Source organism: Equus caballus, chromosome 23 (genome assembly GCF_041296265.1).
Source record: "Equus caballus isolate H_3958 breed thoroughbred chromosome 23, TB-T2T, whole genome shotgun sequence".
NCBI classification, from domain to species: domain Eukaryota; kingdom Metazoa; phylum Chordata; class Mammalia; order Perissodactyla; family Equidae; genus Equus; species Equus caballus.
In genome coordinates this window covers 31,867,798-31,887,288 of record NC_091706.1, presented here as the reverse complement: position 1 = coordinate 31,887,288, position 19,491 = coordinate 31,867,798, and the positions used below count along the sequence as shown (strand labels likewise).

The 19,491-nt window shown below is 41.0% G+C and overlaps 1 protein-coding gene across 1 annotated transcript; it reads right to left on the bottom strand.

Annotated features, from left to right (window-relative positions):
• Positions 1–255: 255 nt before the first annotated feature.
• Positions 256–12,203, bottom strand: ZFAND5 (zinc finger AN1-type containing 5). The gene is made up of 6 exons (XM_023627210.2): positions 10,996–12,203; positions 6,542–6,701; positions 5,996–6,107; positions 5,258–5,361; positions 2,621–2,746; positions 256–1,906 (listed from the first exon to the last, which is right to left on the bottom strand). The coding sequence occupies exons 2-6, from the start codon at positions 6,690–6,692 to the stop codon at positions 1,758–1,760; spliced, it is 642 nt and encodes a 213-aa protein (XP_023482978.1). The 5' UTR covers positions 6,693–6,701; positions 10,996–12,203; the 3' UTR covers positions 256–1,757.
• Between the last annotated feature and the right edge of the window lie 7,288 nt (positions 12,204–19,491).

The following is a 19,491-nucleotide window of genomic DNA, read 5'->3' as shown; positions in this document are numbered from 1 at the left end:
TCTAAGAAACTTTTGTGCCTATTTATTTCTTTAAAAATACGTTGCCTATTATGTACCATACCTGAAGACCTTTCACAAAATTCACCTCATGGTTCTCACTTGAACACATCACGTTCAGGGATGGCAATGGAAAAAAGTTACAATATAGCCATGCAATGTCTACATATGCAACCGAAAAGTTGAATATGAAACTTCCTAATTATTGCCCTTTAGAATTTCTAACTATGGCTTAAAAACCCAATGAACAAGTGGCAGTTTCCCTCTGTACATGGCTTTTATTATTTACATAATACAATATAGCATCAATGCTGAATAGCATGATTATGTGCAATACATAAATATGAACTATCTGTACACATCTGCAGATCTAACTCAGAACTAAGGTACATAAAATTGAAAGCAAAACTGAATGCTTTAAGAATAAAGTAAAAACTAGGACTGAACACTGCAATAAATCATAAGTAGTGCCTCGTGTACATACGTAACTATTTACAGATGAAAACAGGCATTACCACAACACTAATCTAACTATACTCATTTATATATAAAAAAACACAAGTTTCATACATCACAAAAAACCTTCCATTATAACACAGAAGTGATATTACCAGACAAGCATCAGTGAAGTATACTGCCTCTTCTAGTTGTTATTGTACAATGCTGTAGATAATGCAGCCCATGCAATACACCCAAGAACACTAGAGTCCTACACCCAAGTACAATTAATATGCTAAAGCAGCCCTCTGCGAGTGGTGCTGGATACCACTAAGAAGTCTACTGCAGCCATGTTGGTTATGACTTTCCATGCAGAAGGGTACAGTTACATTAAGAACTGAAGTCTTTAAAAAAAAAAAAGCTTGAAACATTCTTGAACCAAAACATTCAACAAAAGATGCACATGAAAAATTAACTGTTCAGATACCTTTGCAACTTAAAATTCAGATGCATGTTATTCAATAGAGCTGCTGTATGTGAAAACCAAACAGTTTTAATATCTTCTTGTAAACAAATTAATCCTAGTGCAGTTCTGTGCTACAAGTTTTTAGCAATGAGTAATGCAGACATCTTCTGGTGCAGGCCAGCACAATAAGCTTCAAAGATAGCTCAAGACCCTGTTTGCTTGATGGTTTTACTCTTAAGACAACCAGTTGTGATGTTTACCTTTCACAGAATGTCTTATTGACAGCTTTTAGAAGACCAATTAACCAGGCTTACATATGGCACCAAATACTGGCTTCACGGAAATGTCTGATCCTCTTTATATAACGCTTTCTTCCTGCTTCCAAAGAACATGTTGTGGAAACTAACAGGGTGAAGTTCAACTATGGTAGAAGTAGACTGCCAGTCCTTTTCTGGTGTACCATTTTTAAAAAAAATACAGGCACATAACACTAGCCAAAGATTATACCTTGATTACATTCCCAAAAGGCAGATATGCTGCAAACATGCAGAGATTTCATCTATTTTGGCACATGGAAACTAAATTTTGTCCCTATTATCTGTGTATTTCAATTTGCTGTGCAGATATCCATCCAATTTTATTCAGGGGAGGGCATATACATTTTGTAGGGCTGTATCTATCCAATTCTGCCTGTAACAAACACCCAAACATCCTAAAATATCAATTATAAGACAGACAAGTGTAAAGTAAAACTCTGGAGAACATCAAAGGAAAATGGCCATGCATCTGCTCTTTAATGTTTTCCTACGATATATTAAAATAAAAACAAAGTTTCAGTCTCTTCACAAGTAGTAATTTATATTCTCTGGATTTTTTCAGCCACAACAACTGGATTCTCTTTTCTGATCTTCGCTGCAGCTTCTGCTTTGTAATCGTATGGACAGTTGTGCTTGTCAGAGTAACGGTGAAGTCCACAAAACAAATTTCCGCATCGGCAATCAAACCCTGCACACACAAGAGGAAGGAGAGTCACTTCGGAACTTGCAGCGATTAAAAGACAAAAAACCCCTTAGTCACTCGAGAAAAGGAACCATAGCTCTTTGCAACATTAAAGACAGACAAAAGTCTGTCAACTTTAAATTGTGAGCAAGGTTTTAACCTCCTCTGACATGCTGAGAAATTCAAATGACGACTCCTCCATGAATTTTGGTAGACATCACCCAAGACAGAAACCAGAAGGCTTTGGAGTCAGGTGCCCTGGATTCAAACCCCAGTCCTACCTAGGACTGGTTAATGTCTCCTCAAGTCAAAACCAGGGAAAGGCAACCATAAAATTCTGAGATTTAAAAGAAACAACTAAAAAGGATCCAGAACATTCTCTGCCTGACTCAAAGTAGGTGCTTACTGTTTAGTTCAGTTACCTTTTCCCCAGGAGAACAAAGGAAAGACTCAAAAGGGATAAATTTCTATTAATTCAATAAAGCAAAGTACTTGAGAAGGCCTGAAGTTAATAATGGTTTCATATGATTAGAGAGAGAAATAGAAATCAAATCCAACTGCTTCCCACTATCCCCCCTTCTCGTCTACTCTGTAAACTTTATACTCCTCAAAGCTGGGCATTTTGTTTTATGTGTGAGACTGGCCAGTCCCTTAGGGCCCGGGAGCTCTTCGTTAAATCCCAGCAGTAAAGTACACATAGTCTTCTGTGCGCTCTAATACCTGTAAGGCCAACTTTCTTTCTGCACATGAAACATCTGTTCTTCTTTGGTTTGGGCAACTCAGGAGCTTTTTCTTCACTTTGAGAAGTACTGGGCTGAGAAACTGATGGACTGGGCTGAGTGACAACTGAAAAAGGAGGGTAAAAATTAGAAATTTGTCAAGAGTTCACTGGCTGACAATTATCTAAGTCGGAAAACAAAACGAGAAAGTACAATTCCTAGCGAAAATACTTAAGATGACTTTTTTTAAATACATGTAGTTTAAATAGACTCTTCTACTTTAATATCAGAACTACTTTCAAATCTGAGAATTTCTTGTCAATCAACATACTACTACCTGCTCCTCTAAATTCTGTAAAATGACCACTCAAATTCCTTTAAACTCACTCTTAACAGCCGTTACTGGAAAATAAAAAACCTAATTCTAAATTTTCAAGACCTGGGAGATAGTGGTCATACTCTTATTTTCTCATATTGCAACTGCCTAAATGCAAACTTCATAATTAGAGCAGTTCAAATTCATTACTACTCGGTAAATAAAGTTGCCAACTTCTGAGCTACTTGGATAAGAAAAAGTTATTTTGGTTTTATCTATACTGATAGAAAAAAGAAAGACTATAGACAAAAATCTGCAAAATTTGACAAGACCTAAATCATTAATCCCTAATTAACTTCAGATCCCCAAATGTCACAATAACTCTTGCCATTTTAACAAGTGCTTTATATCACCATAAGCCGAAAATCTAGAACTATCTTTAGAACAATTTAAGTACTTGTGAAATTTTTATTTTAGACTATTAAGAATTCCATAGGCAAAACAAGATTTTTTAAAGCGCAGCTTTTATTTACTTTGTGATACTTATCTAAAATGGGTACAAAATTTAGACAATAAGAGATATGATCTACCTTAAAAAGCCCTATTTTTCTACCTAAAAAGGCTTTAAGTTTTAGTTCACACCGATCGACAGAATTTGTCAACATGAAGATAAAACTGCAGATTACTGTATTAAAGCTCACACTACTAGTTCTTTAAAACAACATACCAAATATAATTCTACTTTTATAAAGTTCAACTACACCAGAAGCACTGGAAAATCTTGCGTTTTAATATTAACCTGACCCCCACAGCAAATCATCTATGCAATGCTAAAATTACTGCCTAAACAATATGCCAGCACCAATGCTATCAGCATAAACACAAACTCTACAGCAAGCTGACTGGTTTAATGAGAACTTACTCTAAAATTCTCCCCAAATTTATAATTCATTTGTATTAGTAATATATCCAGTGAGATTCATAGCCTAATATTAGACCAACAGAATAAGATCTCACCTACTACTTATTCCTAATAATCTACTATGACAACCCTAATATAATTTTCCTGATGCTATATGGGTAAATAATCATCTGTGGGAACAGTTTGGGGGGGAGGGGGTGTGTGTGTGTGTGTGGAGTGACAGCCATTTCCTAGGCCACACCTGAAAAACTGAACAGTGGTTCCTAAGACATAGGCAAGACGGGTGGGGGTGCAGGTTAAGAAGAGAAAAATGACACAGAAAAAGCAAAGAGCAGCGAACTAGAGACTGCTTATTACTAAGAAGTAATTAATGCAGACTAGCTACAGATCTCACCCAAAAATACTGTTCCACGGTCAAAGTAATTTTGTATAAAACAACAGCTCACAAACACACTAATTTGGTCAGCTTTTCCAGAAAGATAGAACACATTTCAAACCACCAAATAGGGATTCACCTGCCCAACTTAAGAATTTTCACCTTAACTTTATAAATTAAGATTGCTACAGTTCACATAAGCTTAGCTATGTGATGTTAGCAAAAGCCAGCCTCCAGAGCAGACTGCATATCTACCGACACCATTTCCTCACAGTACAGTTTCCTATTGTGTTCAGTCAACGCTGTACCAGGAAATAATGAACTGACCAAATGAACTATGTGCACTATATATACAGTAGGCAGATCCTTGTTCTAGGGCCCAGCACAGGTAATTCAAACAAGTCAACTTCTGGCAACGTCAGAGCACTTCTGGTTGTGCTATCTAAGTTAAGACAGACTCAAAGTCATTATCTAACGAAAACCTAAATGCCTTTCCATACTGAGTTTTAAACTCCCACAAAATATGATCGGGATCCTCTACTTCTTCAATTTGAAAGTTTTTTTCAATGTTCAGTATGTTCTTTTGCTTTAATCTTTTCTACAATATTGACAATATCAACACTGAATAGTTATTGCTTTGATTATAAAACTTTTCTTCATGGCTTTGAAGTTTAATATAATTTATTTTGTGTTTATGAATTTACCTTTTCTGATGATTTAGATACCTTTAAAATATAGTGGTAAACTACCTTTTAAGTTCATTAACTTAGCACTTCCAGTCTCCTGATCATAAACTTTGCTGATTTGTGGGCGTGGGGGCAAGGGAGGGATGGGCAGAGAAGAGCGAGAGTAAAGAGTGACAATTTTACACTTCAAGGTACTTTAAAGATAGTGGTTCTTGCTTGGCCCGTATTTTATAACTCTCTCCTCTTTGGTCCTGCAATGGGAAGGAAAGAATCCCCCCACCAACCCTTTCTCGTACTACCAAATCCAGAACTGAACTAGTATTAAACAAAAAGCATACCTGGCTCTGACACCTCTGTTTTCGGGGTAGTTATTTTGTCCTCTCTTGAAATGCTCATTTCTGTCATTTGCTGAGTTACAGGCAAGGCAGCCACAGGCACATTTCTATTTGAGTTCAAGCAAACATTTTTCAAGATGTTAAGGGTACTTCTTTTGAGATAAGTTGTCAGTTCCACTTTAAATTATATATTATTTCCAACATGATCAATGGAGCTAAATAATCTAAAATTTTTAACGGATATTGGATGCCCAGCACAAATGGTTGAATAAAAAAAGCAATGTGATAAATGGTTCATCAATTCAAGGCTGCATATTTGTATAGATTACGATGTTCTATTACAGCCAACCAGGAATTTTTAGCTGTGCCTGTAAATTTTTTAAGGGCAAAAGGGGCAGCTTTGCCAAAATGCCTTGTGTGGCATTGCAACAGTCTGCAGAGCCTCACTCTCTATAATCCCTAAACCTCAATTACGAGGAAATAAAAGCACAGCATTCTCAACACAGCATCCTTGAGGGTGTTATGAAGTGTATTCTAATACCTATCTTTACTTAATAACCCACAAGATCATTATTAAAGGACACTGGAGTCCCTCATTGTGCAACACATGCAAAGCCAAGGGCATCTGATATGTTAACATCCTTATTATACATTAACATTCATAACCATAATGGTATGGCTAGCACAGATATCTTTACTTCCTCCTTGTATTATCATAAAAACTCTAATGTTCAATCTTACCTTGATTTTTCAGATGTGCTGCCAGCAGCACCTTCACAGTTGTTTAAACTAGCGTCTGCTCTTTGTACAGATGCAGAATCTGAGGTAGGACTGTTGGAACCACTAGCTGTCCCTATTTAAAAAGAGGATTTGTAAGAAACAAAGCAACACTGCAAACACTGGGTATCATGACTATTAATAAGTAACAAATACTTGCATTTAATTAGATTAGTGATTTAAGCACTTTCTCTGTGCTGCAGAATCCTACACTTCTGAGTATCCAAACAAAAAAATATATTAAAAAGTCACATCCATTGAACACAAGTATCCATTGAAACAAAACCTCAAAAAGCAAACTGAAAAAGCTAGAAGACGCTTGCAGACAGTCATTCATTCCTGATGTAGTCAATGCCATGTACTTGGGCTCTTTGCTTTAACTTCAAGCTTTTCTCAGGTCTTCTCTCCTTAGGCTTTCAGCATTGATTCTCAGCCTTAGGCCCCAATTCTTGGTTTTATATTTTCTATCCATCAGTTCTTCAAATTGGTTTTTCCTTGGAAACAACTTACCCATTGGGCTCATTCTGCCACTATTCTGCTGCCTCTGAAGATGTTCTTTGTAGCAAACAGAACACATTCCATTTGTCCTAGGATTCCCATAAAAGCCACATCCTGTACTACACAGCATGGGCCCTGGGGTCTGGTTAGTTTCCTGAGCCATGTTTTTCTGCTATAATCAAAACAAAAACAAGATTTTAGAAACTAGCACGCAACTAAAATAAAATCACTAAAGTAGTACGATAGGCACCAGTGCGCCTTTGTTATTTCTAAACACCAAGTCGTTTCTAACAAAGGCCCAAATTGTGTTCATCTTTAAAAAGAGTAGGCAAAGAAACTTACGAATTATTTTGTTGCCTTCATAAAACAAAGGGGATGAAAGCAATTGTGCTTTAGCTTAGTAAATAATGAACTATAATTACTTCACATTCTTCAAGACAAAAAAATTTCTATCATTAAAAAATTAAAATATTATTATTTCACCTGTCACTATTCCTGTTTCCATTTCTGAAAAGGTCATTCTGCCAGGTATCAGAATTATGTTTAAATCAGTTTGGGCAACTGGTATCTTTAAATCACTTTCTGCTCTCCTACACTATAGTCAGACTTTATCATATGATGTTTTTATTTCATCAGTTAAAAATATATTAAATGGAACCTGTAAACTGAAAAAAAAAGTCTATGATAATCACAATTACCGACTGACTCTTGATATCTACTAGTGGTTCTTTAAACTGGCTCTCTACTGGAGGTAGCTCTAAAGCTTTCTTAAAGCTAACACTTGAACACACTTGGGCCCCAGAATTCAACAATTCTGCTATGGGCTAGGGAAGCTGTACTTGTAAAATGTTGCAACACCTTTACAGAAGACCGCAAAGAGAGCTGGTAGATCATCCAGCCCGACTTGTTACCTTGGCACCAACAAGCAAGGCTCTAAGAATTTAGTGGTCAGCTGTTTATGAAATCTCTTTTATGTTCTACATTTGAGGTGTGAATTTTGGGTCTGAGTACTTTAAAGTCAGTGCCTAGAAACCTGCAATGTAGAAATTATCAGCCAGAGTTCTCTGCCAAAGGCTCTATTAAACTTTTAACAAGCGCTTGTCTTCCTCATATCAGAAAATAATGAAACCTTTCCAAGCTCCACTTCAATACAGCAAAGTAACGCAATATAAATACACAACCTTTAGTAATGGTTAATATTTAATACCAGATTACCAGAAAGAACTTTATACAGCAAGCATACCCTTGACTTTTCCAGAGGCCCTGTAAAAATCAGCACAAATATAGTAATGTTTTGCTAAATTTAGTAAATTTTCTTGACTTAAGAGAAAATACATATTATTTATGAAAAATTAAAACTGCAGAGGTTTTCTATGTCACCTTAAAATATGTATGTAAGTGCAAACAGCGTATCTGAGAACATTTTATCAAAGGAAGATCATATGCTATAACTTGTGGTCATTGTCATTTAAATGTACCTTAATGGTGATAATGGACGTTACTCATGATTAAGTAATGAACGTTTCAAAGAAGTGCAGGAAAGTACTTCGAACTAGCACTTGCTATCTCCTAGAATTTCAGGCGGCCTTTCCAAACTACCACACACTAGAATACACTTGTTAGTGAGTTATTAAAAACAATGTACTAAGTTTTACCAAAATTACAAGAAAGGGGGAAAAGGACTAACAATTTTTGACCAGGCTAGAATCCTGACAATTATTCCCCCAAACATTTAAATGATAGTAATCTTTCCTTTTGCCAGTAAAAAAGACACTGTATTTCAAGATTGAACATATTTCAAACCAACCAAGCTTGTATGGAGAGTGACCAAGATCCACAACTTACTTCAAATAGTACTAATTTAGTTGTCACTGTCTCTTTAAATAGTAGTGGAATTTAGCTGACTCATTTTGGAACAGAGTAGTGTAAACATTTCAACATCACTTATGAAGTTTATTAATAAACATTTTCAGCTGAGTTTTCAAACTTCTGAATATGTGCAAAAATTGCTTCAAATAATAAGTTATTTATGTATTTGCATGCCCACCATACAAAGTGTGTGAATCTTTGCCCTTTCAAAAAATTGGGCCATTCCTTGAAGCCAGCTTAAGAATTATGCTAGCTCACACTTTCAACACTAACTTCCAGTGTCATCTGACAGTGGCTTTAGAGCAAATTGGCCCCAAGTTTAAGAGTCAACCCCCATTAATATTAGTTAACCCAACTGCTAAAATCTTGTTTTATATAAATAAACCGAGGAAGAATCTCATCCAGTGATTTTGCCCACCTCAACAGGCAACGTATTCCACCTTTCCTTCTTCAGAAAAGACATCTACCTGAAATTCACTATAAATATACTCCAACTCTGAGACCCAAGAGACACTAGGACGTTAGTCTTCTATATGCTTTCTCATTTTGTAGATTTCCCCCCCTAGAAAGCCAGCTTTTAAATGCCATCACATGTGCACAGCTTGCCTTAATATTTCTCAGAAGCTTAGATCACATGGGCGGGCGCTTCAGCCTGTCACAAGGCTGCAATGTGACAGGCTGAGCTGGATGGAGGCTCTCACATAAAGCCTAGTCAACAGGGGCCTCTGAAATCAGCTTCTATTTATATCTCAGAGCCTGCCAACTCCTACACAACCCCAAGAACTAAGGGTGCAGCGTTCATATATCTAATATACTCAGAAAACAAAACAAAAAGATGCCGTTAACGCTGCTACACTCTTTCCTAATGTAGGAAGGGCTCGAGAAGAACAACAAATCCAATCTAGAAGATGCAAACGTAATCAATCACTCATGAAGCCAAAATAGGCAGGGTTGTTTATAAAAACCAAGCACAACAGAGCTAGCATCAAGGCAGAAAATATCCTCATGCTGAGCAGCAATTTTTTTGTGGGGGCGGAGGGGGAGTTCACCATTAGTACTGTTTCCCTACTACTTGGTAACGTTCTAGAAAAACACAATATCATTACTATTTAGTAGCTTTACAGTTGTTAGAAACAAGCATTCATTTGTCAGCTCTGTCAGGGATAGATGAAATGCTTTATAATTTGTATAGCTGAAATGCCTATTTTTATAGTTTAGAACTTCCTTTAATTCATAGCATGAAAAAAAAAAGACCTGGGCATGTAACTGAAAAATCCTCAGCCTCAAATTAGTTAAAAAAAAAAAAAAAAAGGCTTTCATACCTATAGAATTCAGTTCTTTCAGGTGCACATAATGTTAAGATGTTAAGAAAGCCCACTCACCCGGAGTTGAGACCTGAGTTCTAATCTACCTCTAAACCAGTGACCTTGGGCAAGTCCTTACTCTCCAGAGCTCAGTTCCTTCTTTGCCAAATGGAGCAGATCAGTGTGATTTTTAAAGGGTCCTTTCAAGGCCTAATTTCGGGCCTGAGAGAAAACAGGGGAGTACAAACTACAACAGATCCTTTCTTTAAATACTTTCGGACATTTAAGAAAAAAACAAAAAAAAAGATGCTATTTTTACCAATTCAGTTCTGAAAACCTACTTTTTAAAAATAAGGAGTAAAATGAAATCCACTTAGTTTTGTGGGTTTTTTTAATCGTAAATTTCCTGAACGCCAAGTTTTAGAACGGGCTCTCTGACCTCTATCCTACTTTACCCTAATACGTCGCTAAACCAGATTCTCAGAAGGCATTCAATCAGTAATGATAACCCAGGCCTTTTCCCCAAGACACAGCTCCACGGAGTGCGTGGAAGGCAAGCAAAGAATTTCATGTTCACCAGCCTAATCGCACGAAACAAAGGAGAAGGTACTCCATTTCCTTCATGAAAGGGATCTCGGGCGAGAAACGCAGCAACGTTGGGAAAACTAAACCCCGACCACAAGGAAGCCCCCTCACCCATGTTCCCGCGGAGGAGAAGCAGTTCGGGTCCCACTGGTCCCTCATCCCTCTCCCCAAACCCCTCCAAGCAAAGGCCTCGCTCAGGAGAGCCCGGCAGGGCCTTTTCCAAAAACCACTGAGTCATGCAGGAAAGCAGCTCCGCGGGCCAGGCCGGCCCCACGGCCGCCGGCCCCCGCTCGACCCCCGACCCCGATCGGCTCCCCAAAGAGGCGGCGGAGAGCCGGGGGGCGCGGCGAGCAGGAGCCGGGGGCGCGGCCGCCGCCACGGCCTCTTTGTCTCTCCGGGTCGGTCTGCCCACGCCGGGCGCCGCCGCCGAGGGTGACCGGGACCGACGCGAGGGAGGCCCGGAGCCCCGACCCCCGGAAGCCGCACGCCGGGCATTCATTGTTCCCCGCCCGCGCGTGCGAGAGAGCCGGGGGCGCGGGGAGCCCGGCCTCGGGCCACGACGACAGGATGACGCCTCCGTCTTTGTGCTTCCTGAGCGGCGGGCGGACGGGCTCCCTCCCCCAGGACGCCGCCACCCGCGGCCCGCTCGGGCTTCGCCGGAGGCCCGCGGCGTTCGGGGCCCCCCACTCCCAAACCCGCACCACTCACCTGGGGGCAGGAGCGCAGAAGCCGGGCTCGCGCGGACGCCGGCGCGGTGGGGCCGGGCCGAGGCCTCCGGGAGGAGCGAGCCGGGCGCCTGGGAGCAGCGGCCGCGGGGCGGGAGAGGGTGGGAGCCGCGGGCGGGGGTGGCGCCGCCGCCGCCGCGGGGTCCTCCTTTGTTCCTGCAGCGGCACCGAGCGTGGCCGGGACACGCCGGAGCTCGGGAAGTGGGAGGAGGGAAGCGGGCGGGGGGGCAGAGGAGGAGGCGGAGGGAGGACCGCAGGCCGCGCGGCTAACGCTGCTTGCGGCGCTCGCCCGTCGTCACCTCACGCCTCCACCGGCGGCGGGCAGGGCCGACTCCGAGGGCGAGCGGCCCGTGCGCTGCGAGGCCTGGGCGCCGCGAGGGCCCGCGGATGGCGCTCTCCGCCGCTTCTGCTACCGCCGGGGAAGCTGCGCGGCTCTAAGGAGCGAGCGAAGCCCCAGCCGAGACGCACACGGCTCCGCGCTCCAGCCGACTGACGCGCTCTCTCCGCCCGGTGCTTGGGCAGTGAGGGAAAGAGGGGGGCAGGGGCGGAGTCTGTGCGTCAGCGAAAACCCCGACGACGGCGGCGGACAGCGCGATGACGTCACGTTTCCGACGCCCCGCCCCCGGCCCCAGTCCCAATCCGAGAAGCGAGGTGGGGCCTGCCGGCGCTTCTGTCGCGCGGAGCCGAGTCACCGGCCCGGCTGCCGGCCCCGGGGTGGAGCTGGAAAGAGCGAGTCCTGTGGAGGATGCGTTTCTATTTTTACCCGATTGTCCGCCCTCTGCCTCCCGCCTTCCGATTTTCTCACTCAAGCCCGCTTTTGGCCATCTGAGTTCTCACGCTTTGTCTCAAGTCCTCGGCAGACGTTTCCCTTTCCTCCTTAGTCCCCCAGCCCCCCGCCCCACTCCTGCAGAATTAGGAGGATTCGCATAGGGAAGACAAAAAGAACCGCTTTGTAGCTTCTGGGTCTTCTCGCGTGTTGGTGAAGGCTCCCCCCGCCCCTTTCGCTCCCACCCGCTTTCGGTCGGGGTCCAGCCCGAGCCTGGCCCTGACGCCGCCGCCGGCAAGGAGCGGGCGGACGTCGCTCGCTCGCTCGCTCTCGCCCAAGGTCACGGGCGGTTGTGCAGAGTCAGGAAACGCTCGGCCCGACTGGCTGCCAGTCCTTGGCCCCGGCGTCGCTGTTCTGAACAAACTGTTTTGGCCAGCCTGTAAAATCCCTGGAAATTGACTATTCCAGCAAAGCGTCGTTAACTGGGAAAGCACCAAATGTTCTGCTCAAGAAATGGAGTTAAGGGACAAACAAGCTAGATCTGAGGCAGACATCAGAAAGGAGACGTTGCAGGAGGAAGTTCAAGAGGGGGTGAGGGGTTAGGCAGGCGATTCAGAAATGAGGCACAGGGCCTGAGGAGTTTGAAAGCGTGAGTTAACTCAAAATAGTGAGAACCTTTTCCAAGTACCAACGAAAACCCCTACTTACAGCTGATCTCTCCAAGTGAGAGGTTCAACGCAGAAGAACAAAATTACTAAAACAGAAAGGACTTCTGAAATTTTCTAGTAAATAATGGGCTGATGAATCCATGGAAATGATGTGTAGGGCTTCTATTAGCCGTCATTAGAAGGGAGCGAGAGGTCCCTTCGGTGTTTTCCAAACTAGGCGATTAGAAAAATCACCTGGGGTGATTATTATTCCTAGGCCTCTCAGCTGAAGATGGATTTGGTTGGTTTGGGGTGGAGCTCTGGAATCTGTATTTTTAAGTAGTGCTTCAGGTGAATGTTCCTTATAATTTTGTATATTTGGGAGAAGGCTGTTCTGGTGCCCTGTGCCAAAATTTCCAAATCAGACAGTTCGCTGCCACAGTAAGCAGAGTACCTGGAACATAACTGAACATTTTCTGTACAATTTAGGGTAATGCTGTGGTCAGTTAATGTGTTAGAGATGTAAGTAGTCTCAGTCACTGGTCCCAGGACCACTGGAATTTATTTCCTTCACTGAGTAAATAAATTAGTAAAGACAGCAGCTACCATTTACAGACCTTTTTCAGTGCTAAGTATTTTCCATTTAGGGTCTCATTTAATCCTCACGGCAATTCACTGAGATGGGTACTATTATATGTTTTTACAGATAGGGAATAATGACTAAAGAGGGTAAGCGACTTGCTTCAGGCCCTGAAGGATAGGGAAGCCATGGAAGTGATTGTTACTGAGGACGAAAATAACTTAGAGATTTTTCCCCCCAGAATTTTAGTTATTAAAAAGTGAAACAAGATAATTCCTGAAGCAGAATTGAACCAAAAAAAAAAAAAAACAACTAAGGGTAATAAGGCAAGCTGGCTATTTAATAATGTATTGCATAATATGTTATGTAGCACCTTCTGATAATTCATCTTCTTTACCAACCATTTATAATTTTCTCTATAAGATTGTTTCAGCCAGGAATGTGGCTGGTATTAAACTTAGTTTTAGCAAGATTCCCTTCCAGCAGCTACCCTAGTTGTTCTCAAAGTGTGGACCCCAGACCAGCAGCGTCAGCATCCCCTGGCGCCTGTTAGAAATACAAATTCTCAGGCCCCGCCTCAGACCTATGGAATCACAGACTCCGGGGTTGGTCCAGTGATCTGTGTTTTAACAAGTCCTCCATGTGATTCTGATGCACACTTAAGTTTGAGAACCATTGACTTACCCCTGCCATGCCATCAGGTGACCTCTCTTTCAGATCCTCACACCATGTGAAGGGAAAAGCTTAAAAAAAAGGAAATTTTCATATATTACTGGTGTAACAGACTAGTGGATATGCTTTTAAGGATGTTTTATGTTTTTTGTTTGTTTGTCTTTTTGGGGGGTGTTCTAAATTTTTCCGTTGGAATCTAAAGACAAACTATAAAACACAAAATATATAATAGAATGTTCTTAATATAGTATGCAAAAGGACTGTCACTCTGTGGTCATCAGAGAAGGTTGAAACCAGCCTGTGCAAAAAAGTTAACAGGGAAAGTGGGGCGTGCTCGAAATGTAGTGTTATCAATTAATTGTTCAAAATACCTTTTGTAGGGTCTGGCCCGGTGGCGCAGTGGTTAAGTGCACACATTCAGCTTCAGCGGCCCAGGGTTCGCCAGTTTGGATCCTGGGTGCCGACATGGCACCACTTGGCACGCCATGCTGTGGTAGGTGTCCCACATAGAAAGTAGAGGAAGATGGTCATGGATGTTAGCTCAGGGCCAGTCTTCCTCAGCGAAAAGAGGAGGATTGGCAGCAGTTAGCTCAGAACTAATCTTCCTCAAAAAAAAAAAAAAGAAAAATACCTTTTGTAGAATTTCATTATCTGGGACATACCAAGTGACTGGTACTGATCCATTCCTAAGTACTCCTTGAAAATAATGCCAACTCAATTATTTTTTTATTCATTTCTTTTTCACAGAAATGTTTTGCACGCTTATTACATTCTACACACCCACTGAACTGGGTGCTGGAATGTACCTTGTGGGAAAAATTTATCTTACCCTTGTTCTTATGGATCTTCCTATCATGTTGGGGAGAAAGATGGTAACAATATTTTCATATAAATATATCATTATGAACTGGTAAATATTTTGAAAGAAAGGTACAGAATGCTATAGGAGCATATATAACCAATGACAGTGGATACTGAAAACTCACCCAGGTCTGAATTCCATCGCCAGTGGAGCCAGGTTTATTTCCTTAAAGTAGTTAATTATAGTAAACTGGCATGTCAAATGAGAAAGGTAGAACAGTTTATAGTCTGCTTAAGAATTCAGGTAAAGTCATTGCAGGTTCACTTACATTTTTCTCTGTACTCTAAGGACGGACCAAAAGGGGGATTGATGATTGGAGAAGAGCAAATGTAATTAAATTTCTTAGAAAGTAGAAACTGACATGCCTTAAAAATAGCAATACGAATTATTAGTCCACTGTAAAATATAAAAGACCTGGAGTTATTTTAGCTTGGCATGTAACTCTCCATTATGCAGACAAGAATTGCTTCTATTGCAATTGTAATTGCCTGTATTGTAGTACGCTGTCATGGGTAACTTCATTTTCTCTCTGTGCTTGAGTAGAGCTTGGTAAAGCACAAAGTCTTTGCTGGGGTTTTAAAAACTGTTGGGTGTCGTTTGATATTCACGTAGTGCCTTTCTTCCCTTTCCTTCTTCAGCCTCTTGCCATATCTCAAAGATTAAGGAAAACAGACCCAATTATATTTTTATTATTTTCAAAATGATCGGCTGAAAGGATTACAATATTGTGTTTAGAGCAAATCAACTAATTAAAAAGTTGAGTATAACATACCGCTATTTAAAAGTTTTTCCTCTTTAATAATTAGTAATTTAATAATAATTAAAATATCAGTGAATCTAATAATGGATTGGTTTTAGAGCCAGCTCAACAAGTGGTTGGCTGAATTTTTTTTCCCAAGGAACTGATAAAGCAAGTAGAAATTTAATTATTGTGTAGAACTTTTGGTAATTTTAAAGCCATTCTTATTTTCAATGAAAACAACGTGATGAAAGAATCTTCAAATAAGTGGCATGGATATCTTACCTGATTAGAGAAGACTTTCAGACACAATCCAGATACTGTCAACATAGCCATAAATAATTTTTAGGACTATGTAAATGAACAAAAGCCTTTATTATTTATGTAAATCAAGATCTTAAGGTGAAGGAAATTGATGAATTAATATATATATATGTATTTAGCTGTGGATATCACCTTTTAAGACACAAGCTACTTTAGTCTTAAGAACTTTAAGAAATCTTTGTAACTAAACAAACTAGGTAGGGATGTGAAGCATATAATCTGAGTCTCAGTAGTTAGCTCTGGGATTGGCTCTGAAACAGCACTTTGGAGCCTATCATAACTTGGGTTCATGGGTGGTGGGTGGGCCAGAAAGATAATCAAGAATGGAGTTGGTGATTCAACAAGAGTCCAGCAACTTGGATGGTATAAAGCTCTGGCAGTGGGCAATTGCACGAAGGCCCTAGCTATCAGGTAACAGAAAAAGATCACAGAAAGCAAGTAGACACCGTCATTCAGGCAGCAGACTGACAAGAGAGACGTGGGTAGGGTGAACCCCTGTCCTGGAGGGATACAAGTTCTAGGCAGAGAGCCAAGACAAGTGGTTTATGTTTGTGGAATGTTTTTCCATTTACAATGTATATTAGAATGCATTAATTTAATAAAGTCTCGCAACAGCCCACTGAGATAGATATTATCCTCCCTCCTTTTGTAGAGGAGTTGACTGAGGCTTAGGGCAAAGTCACATGTCCTGTCCAACGTCGTATACCTAGTAAGAGTCAGAGCTGGGAATTTAACTCTAGCCTTCTGCCCCTTGGTTCAGTGTCCTCCCTCTCCAGGATCATTTCCTTTTTTAATTTGTGTCACGCTTGTACGTCCCATTATAATGTGAACGAACCACCCTTACACGTCTTGTATGTCACTCATTTCACCCAGAATTGTGACCTTACTAAAACTTTGGTTAGATAGTTTCTTCCTACCTAACAGGCAACTCCTTCTAAGTTTCTTTTTCCTGGTTCCAATGTCTCTATCCAACTTCTAAATGTGGCATTCCTTAAGTCTAGGTCCTGAACATTCTTTGTGTCTCTATTGCATATACTCTGAGTGATTTCACCCATTTCCGTAGATTTAAATGCTATCTGTACTCATTCCTTAGCTTACAAATGCTTGATTTATGAATTTTTTATTTACAAAGATATTTATGTATCCTTTAAAATTGTATATATAAGCATTTTTCAACTTAACCCAGGAAACTATTTTTTCCAAACTAAAGGTATGCTGTGTCATCAGAAAAGAAATTCATAGCTGGCCGCTACCTTTTTTTTTTTTTAAAGATTTCAATTTTCTCCGCAAAGCTCCCTCGTACATAGTTATGTATTTTCAGTTGTGGGTCTTCTAGTTGTGGCATGTGGGACGCCGCCTCAACATGGCCTGACAAGCAGTGCCATGTCTGCGTCCAGGATCCAAACTGGGGAAACCCTGGGCTACAGAAGCAGAGCGCGCGAACTCAACCACTCAGCCATGGGGCTGGCCCCTAGCCACTACTACTGTTGAGATGTGAAGAAATGGGAGCACCTAGAAAAAGAGATGGGTTTATATTTATTCCTAGTGGATCTTGGGTCTAGAGCAGCCAAGATAAAGTTAGAATCTTGGAATCTCAGAGCAGGTGCTTCAGTTACTGTTGTATGTCTGATCTAAATTCTTTCAGTACTGTAACTTACAACATAATGACCAGCTCTAATGTGAAAATACGTAGAGAAAGATCTTACCTTTTACTGTAAAATTAAAAGTGATAAAACAAATTGGAGCAGGACAAAGAAATGAAAACTTTAGATTTGTATATTAACTTACTGAATAATGTAAAATTGGAAAAGAATCAGAGATTGGTAGATTTTAATAACACTATCACGGAAATATGTCTAAAGCTGGGCCTGAATTGTTTGAGGATTTCCTGAAGCTTTGATGCTGGATCGAATGCTGCTTTGAACTTCCTAATTATATAGCAGAAGGTGATGTCTTTGAAGACCTCAGGGAGGCAACTGAACAGGGAGCCCAGGGGACTAAAGGGGTAGAGTTCAATGGACATCACAGAAGGTTTCAGAGATTCGAGAAAAATATAGTCTTGGAGTAAAGGCAAGACTGCAAGTGTAGACTATGAGTCACTTAGCAATGGCGGAGAGGAACTTCAGAAGAAATTCAGCATGAATCATTATCATTGTCCTTAAAGGAGGTTGAGCTCTTGGGGGACAACTTCCCTGAAATCCAATGCTCTCATATACATTTCATCAGATATAGAAAGCTGGTCCAAATCATTCTCCCCCAGCTTTCCAAAGGACTGAGAAGAGAAGATTGCTGCTGCCTTTGGTGACCTATAGATCACCTGGTGCAGTGGTTCTGATAGAGAGGCTCTGATACCCCAGGTGCATTTGTGGCTTCTCTTCTAGTCTGGTTCCTTCCTTTCAAAAAGACTTCTCTTCCCCTACCCTTTTCTGGCTGAGAGGTTAAGAAGCAGGCTCCTTTCTGAGCCACCTTCAGGAGAAGAGGATGAAATAAGAGATTGGTGCAGTAGAAATGAGATTCAACCAGGTAGGTGACTTCTTCAGACCCTGACAATTATAAGACCCCATGATTTCTTTGAGTGCTTATTTGAATGAGTAAATTTCTGTTCATTTACTGTTTTAAGAAGTTTGTGATCACTTGATCTTATAGGTTGAATCTTTCAAGACAGTAAAAAGCTAGCATTCATAATAAATTAATTTTAAAAATGAAAACCAATACAATAATGCAACTGCATAAGGATTAAAGGAGCTATGTAAGTTTCATTCAAATAATATTTAGTATTTGTTTTGTACTTACTTTGTGCTTTTTTTTTTCCAGATTTTATTTTTCCTTTTTATCCCCAAAGCCCCCCGGTACATAGTTGTATATTTTCAGTTGTGGGTCCTTCTGGTTGTGGCATGTGGGACGCCACCTCAGCATGGCTTGATGAGCGGTGCCGTGTCCGCACCCAGGATCCAAACCGGCGAAACTCTGGGCTGCTCTGCGAGAACTTAACCACTCGGCTGCAGTTTCAGCCCCAACTTTGTGCTTTTGTATACCTTATTTCTAATCTTTACGATAATCCTTTGAAGTAGTGATGATTAAGCTCTTTGACAGGCAGAGCTGAGGCAGAGGAGGTAAGTAATATATCTAAAATCATATAGTTAATATTGAAGAGTGAAGTCAAACCCAGGACAGTCTGACTCCAAAACTCGAGTTCTTTCCAATGCAGCAAGTACTTTTCCTACATTAGCCATAGTTACAAAATTTTAGATGTGGAATGAAACCTAGAGGGTCTTTGTCCCCTCTCCACCTAGCATAGAAATCCTCTAGAGAGCATCTTCATCACTCAAGTTCTGTGCTGACCCTGGAAAAGGTTGCATTCACAAGGTAACGCATTCCAACCTCCTTAAAATCATAATACAAGAATTAATCCAGATTATTACCATTATCTAGATTGCAGTGACCTCAGACAAATGTAACTTTAGTCTTCTATTTAAATGTATTCCATGACTTTAAGATGCTATTGGTTAGAAACAGCTAACAAATTTTATTATTATTTTTTTTTTTTGAGGAAGATTAGCCCTGAGCTAACTGCTGCCAATCCTCTTCTTTTTTACTGAGCAAGACTGGCCCTGAGCTCACATCTGTGCCCATCTTCCTCTACTTTCTATGTGGGACGCCTACCACAGCATGGCTTGCCAAGTGGTGCCATGTCCGCACCTGGGATCCGAACTGGCGAACACCCAGCTGCCGAAGCGGAGCGCACACACTTAATCGCTGTGCAACGGGGCAGGCCCCCAAATTTTGTTTTTTAAGGACTTATTGCTAAATCATGTTCAACAGTATGACTATTTCTTTTGATTTGTATTTGGGTACAATTTTGTGAACTCTTTGCTGTAGTCAACTGTCA